Source organism: Hipposideros armiger, unplaced genomic scaffold (assembly GCF_001890085.2).
Source record: "Hipposideros armiger isolate ML-2016 unplaced genomic scaffold, ASM189008v1 scaffold_218, whole genome shotgun sequence".
NCBI lineage: Eukaryota > Metazoa > Chordata > Mammalia > Chiroptera > Hipposideridae > Hipposideros > Hipposideros armiger.
This window is the reverse complement of record NW_017731568.1, coordinates 595,563-601,562: the sequence shown is the minus strand read 5'-3', so window position 1 is coordinate 601,562 and position 6,000 is coordinate 595,563. Positions and strand designations below refer to the sequence as shown.

At 34.4% G+C, this 6,000-nt stretch overlaps 1 protein-coding gene across 2 annotated transcripts in view; it reads left to right on the top strand.

The window, feature by feature from the left end:
* SCFD1 (sec1 family domain containing 1) overlaps positions 1-6,000 on the top strand; it is a 94,642-nt gene that overhangs the window by 11,682 nt on the left and 76,960 nt on the right. For both annotated transcript variants that reach the window (XM_019654285.1, XM_019654286.1), the window contains 2 exons: positions 2,147-2,269; positions 3,537-3,624. In XM_019654285.1, coding sequence (XP_019509830.1) covers positions 2,147-2,269; positions 3,537-3,624 — 211 coding nt within the window. The remainder of the gene's footprint in view (positions 1-2,146; positions 2,270-3,536; positions 3,625-6,000) is intronic.

Here is a 6,000-nt window from a genome sequence, read left to right as displayed (position 1 = left end):
TCCCCAAAGTCAAAATGATCATGAAAGGTAAACGTTTTGAATCGATTCAGGACATCGAGGCAGCACAACTAAAGACACGAAAGAGGACTTCTAGAACTGCATCAGAAAGTGGCAAGAACGATGGGATAAGTGTGTTTCAAGGGGATTAATGGCAATGTGTTTTTCACTGTAGTACTTTTTTTAATTTTATTTAAACATTCACCATATTTTTTTTATCACACCTTGTATACCAAATTTTGTTTATCCATTTATTAGTTGATGTGCATTTGTGTTAATTCCACCTTTTGGCTATTATAAGTAATGCTACTATAAACATTTGTGTACAAGTTTCTGTGTAGACATGTGTTTTCATTCCTCTTATATCCATAAACACCTAGGTGTGGAATTGCTGGGCCAAGTGAGAACTGTATGGTTAATCTTTTGAGAAACTGCCAGACTATTTTCTGAAGTGGTTGTATCATTTTATATTCCCTCCAGTAGTGTATGAGGGTTCCAGTTTCTCCAGATCCTTGCCAGTACTTTTTATTATCTGACATTTTGATGGTAGACATCCTAGTGGGTATAAAGTGGTATTTCTTTGTGGTTTTGATTTGCATTTCCCTGATGACTAATGATATTAAGCATCTTTTAATATGCGTTTATTAGCCATTTGTGTATCTTTTAGAGAAATGTCTAATCAGATCCCTTGTCCAATTTTTAATTGGGTTGTCTTTTTATTGTTCAGTTGTTAGAGTACTTTATATATTTTGGATAGTAGACCCTTATCTATATATTATTTGCAAATATTTTCTCCCATTTTGTAGGTTTTTTTCACTCTGTTGATGGTAACCTTTGGAGCACAAAAATTTTCAATTTTGATTTTAAACTTAATTTTAAAGTTTATTTTTTATTTAGTTGCTTGTACTTTGGGTGTCATATTTAAGAAACCATTGCTAAATTTGTATTTTCTTAAAAGATTTTTATATATGATGTGAGGGAAGGTGATCAATTTCAATTTTTTTGCATGTGACTATCCAGTTGTCCCAGCATCATTTGTTGAAGGGATTATTCTTTCCCCAATGAACAACCTTGGCAGATTTGTCAAAAATTAATTAACAATGGATACATTGGTTTATTTCGGGACTCTCAGTTCTATTCTATTGACGTTTAGCTCTGCTTATGCCACTACCCACACTGTCTTGATTACTCTTGCTTTATAGCAAATTTTGAAAGAAGGAAATTGAGTTATCCATCTTTGTACTTCATTTTTGAGATGGTTTTGGCTTTTCTGGGTTCCTTGAATTTCCATATTAATTTTAGGATTAGCTTATCAGTTACTATAATGAAGCCACCTGGGGTTCTGATAGGGATTGCATTGAATCTGTCAATCAATTTGAAGCATATACCCATTTTAATAATAAATTTTCTGATCCATGAACATTAAATATCTTTGCATTCATTTAGTCTTCTTTAATTTCTTTCAGTAATGGTTTTTGTTGTTGTTGTTTTAAAGATTTTATTGGGGAATTAGGGAAGGGGAACAGTCAAGTTGCTGTCCTTCAGTCTTATTTGTGGAGGGCGCAGCTAGCTCAGCTCCAAGTCCAGTCGCCATCCAGCCGCCAGTCGGCAGCTCATGGCCACTCAGCTCAAGGTGCAGTGTTCAATCTTAGTTGCGGGTGGGCAAAGCCCCCCATCCCATGCGGGAGTTGAACCAGAAACTTTGTTGCTAGGAGCTCACGCTCAACCAGTGAGCCATCCGGCTGCCCGTCGGCAGCTCAGGGCAGCTCAGTTCAAGGTGCCATGTTCAATCTTAGTTGTGGATGGGCGTAGCCCACCATCCCATGCGGGAGTCAAACCGGCAACCTTGTTAGGAGCCATCTGCTCTCACCAGCTGAGCCATCCTGCCACCTTTTGGCAACTCAGCTTGGACGCAGCTCACTGGCCCATGTGGGAATCGAACCAGTGACCCTGTTGGCTCAGAGCTCTTGCTCTTAACCAACAGAGCCATTTAGCCAGCCTTGGGATACTCTTTTTGATGGTCATTTATATAATCTTTTTAAATGTGTATATTATCCTTCAAAACCTTGTTGTAATAGTATCTAAAAGATTTTTGTTGTGATCATTCTTTATACTATCCTGTAAGAATGAAGTATTCATTTATTTATAGGATCTTCGGAACCAACTCTATGAATCATATTATTTAAATTTTATTTCTGCTATTTCAAGAAGTAAACTGGAAGATATTGCAAATGCAGCATTAGCAGCTAGTGCAGTAACACAGGTAGCTAAGGTAAGTGACTTGGTTTGGCTGGTAACATTTTGTTAATGTAAAAAATTTAGTAATAATCCTGAAACCTGTTAATTGACATAGGTATCTAATTTACAAAGGACCAGAACCACCTAAGAAATATTTAGATTCAATTCTTTCAGAAAGAGTTCTGATAATATAAATTGTCTTCCACTTGAACTAGGCAAAATAAACCAAACTAAAGGAACCTATTCATTAAATTTGACAAAAACAAAAAGCTGAATCAGTTTTTATCTTAGACTGGGATTTGTATAATCTTTTTAGCTCAGCTTAGGAGTAGTTTGACAGTTGTGTTGCCATAAATTATACTCAAAATATGTTGACATTGTTTTATCTATAATTACTGTATTCATCATGGTTTATCTAAAATCACTATATTCACCACACTATCTCTAGATCTTTTCTTAGGAGAGAGGATCCAAATAAGCCGTGTTGTATAAGAAAAATGAAATTCACAACAGGCCAGAAATTGTACATCATAGCCAGCTTCAGCTTAGCTATAAATAAATACATAAAATATGTTCTTGGTTGTAGCCCTGTTGTACCCTCTGTTTCTTGAATTTGGACAAGATTTAAATGAAAATTCTGGGGAAAGATATAGGGCAAATAAAATATTAAACAACCATGCATTTACTTACCATCTTTTCTCACGGATAGATTTAGATGGTCTTCATTCATAGATTAGATAGCCCACTACTACTTCTGATTATTGAATCTATGTGTTAATGTTCTTGCTCTTCCAAAATTTATTAATTTTACATAAAATAATAAGAATGGGTTTCAGTTTGTTTAACTGAATTTAACATATTTCAAGTAGTTAATTTGTCTCCTAATTTGCACTTCCGAAGATCTAGTATAATTTTTCATGGTAGAAAAACAGTTACCATAACTTTCTTAGGAAAGTATGGTTAAAATGACTATAAGAATTTTAATTGTGCTTTCGCCTCAAAATTGTTATACATTTCCATCCCAACCACAATTTAAAAATTATTTTTATATCATCTTAAACTTTCTTTTCTGAAAATGTTACTTTCCTCCTTGATAATTTATTGCCCAAAGGCTTATTTTTATTGCTTTTTAATATCAACTCCTTATTCTTGCCCAATTAGGCAGTCTGCTACATGGTATAATTTTTAGTTATTAAATATAATTATAATATTTTCCATTTTTGCCATTGGTAGATTAAATCAAACTAAATGTGCTTTAAATATTGTAAAATTGATTTGTAAACCTTTTCTCTTGTTTCTAGGTGTTTGATCAATATCTCAATTTTATTACTTTGGAAGATGATATGTTTGTATTGTGTAATCAAAATAAGGAGCTTGTTTCATATCGTGGTATGTAAAAATAGGAGTATTGGAATTCGTTGTTAACAAAATGAGTGGTATACTGTAAAAAAAAAAAAAAAAAAAAAAAAAAGAAACATGTTTAGTGCACTCCAAAATCAGCTTTGTTTACAGCAGTGGAGCTGTGTAAGATTTTTAAAAGAACACAAATCTCAGACTGAATTCTGTCACATATAAACAGCATTTAGAAAACCTGGTTTGTAAGTTCAGTGAAGTACCAGTGCTCTGAAGTTTAGGTACTGCACAGCAACTTGCATGAATGGTTCACTCATGGCAAGTAAAACAGTATTTTAATAGTAAAATTCAGTTAATCTTCTTAGTACTTTGACCCTTGGACAAGAACAAGTTACTTTGCTTTTTTGTGCTTCAGTTTCCTTATCTGTAAAATGGGGATGATAATAATAATGTCTACCTCAGAGACTTTTTGTGGGCATTAAATGGATTAGTGTGTGTGAAATGCCTGAAAAAGTTTCTGGCACATGTTAAGCACTCAGAAAAGGTTGATTAATATTGCTATTTGTTAAGATCAGACAATGTATTAATAGACATTCATACACATCCACATACATACCACATTTTATTGTCTACACGTATATTGCTTTTTAAAAAAAAAAAACATGAGACTACACTTAATATTTTAAAGTGTACAATAAAGTGTAACAGATCTCTAGAACTTATTCATCTTGCTTAACTGAAATTTTATGTCCACTCATTAGTTACGTTGAATATCTTAAAGAAAATTGCAGACTGTAGAAGATGTGATTAACCGATTAGGTGAAATCATTAATTTGCTACTTAAGGAGTGAGATGTTTGGGGATGACTAGAATTTCAGTCGCTCTTAAGTGGAGTCCCTATTTAAGGGCACATTTGGAAATGTGTAAGGACATTTTTTATGATTGTCAGTCTTGGCAGGACTACTACTAGCATTTAGTGAACAGGGACTGGGGATGCTAGATGTTCGGCAGTGTGTAAACCATGCTCATACAGAATATTGTTCTACCCAAAATGCCGGCGGTATTGTATTATAAAACACTGGACCAGATGATAAGCTACCTGAGAGAAGAAACAGGAATCTGTTAGTTTCATTGAGCTCCATCGCATGCTTTCTTGTTGAAATTAAACAACATTCCTAGAAGAGTGTAAGCACTTGATGAATTGCCCGTGTAAGAGATTTTTCACAGTAGTTATTATTTACAGAAGTCTATTTACAATTAATTGAGTTTTAAATTAATTAGCTACTCAAATTATGTGTTTAAAACCTAGTTTGCCTTAAGTCTTTAAGCTAAACTTACAAGTTTTGTTATTTATAAATCTGGTTACATAATAACAAGCCCTTTGTTTGAACAAACTACATTCTGATTAGTTGCATTTAAGAAGCTTACTCAGCAAGCTTAGTTTGTTAAATTCCCTTAAACAGTTTAAATTGCATTTATAAGTTTTTAAGTACTTTACATACCAGACCAGGCAAATTTATAAATCTTAACAAACAAAATCTGCCTAAATATTCAAATAATTTTTAAAAATAAATTTATAGTGAGTCTAATTTCATTAAATGTTCAAGTACTTATAAATTTAATTTTCTTATACTGTCTCTCAACTTAAATCAGAAGTCTGAAATTATTAAATTTAAAGCATAAATTTAACTTAATGTTCAAGCATAATCACATCTTTTTTTTTTTTAAAGATTTTTATTGGGGAATTGGGGGATGGGAACAGCGCTGGGGAATTGGAGGAAGGGGAACAGACAAGTTGCTGTCCTTTTGTTCTTCAGTCTAGTTGTGGAGGACGTTGCTTCACTGGCCCCAGTTGGCANCTGGCCGCTCATGCTGGCTGCTGGCTACACACAGTAGCCCATGGCAACCCACTGCCACAGGGGCTGCAGCCTACGCCGTCACCGGCGACTCACAGCAGCCCAGCTCCAGGTTGAGCTGTTGTTCAGCATCTTAGCTATAGAAGGCAGTGTCACTAGCCCTTATATGTGGGATCCGAACCGGGGCCCTCTGGCATCCCAAGCCAGCTCTTAACCAATGCACCACTCGGCTGGCCCCATAATCACATCTTTAATTGCCAAGATTCTCAATAGTATAGTTATAATATAATAATGATAGATTGCTTTATATGTACTCTACCATATAAACTCATTTACTCCTTAGAATAACTTTGTGAAGTAGGTATTATCATTATTTCCATATTCCAAATGAAGAAACTAAGTCACAGATATTAAGTAACTTGATAAAGAACTGGCACAACCAGGTTACTAAACCCAGGGACTCACTCCAAAGACAGCGTTCTTAACTATTATGTAACTTTGTGCCAAATCCTCTCAAACGTTACAGGTCCTTTAACTGATCTTAAACAGATTATTG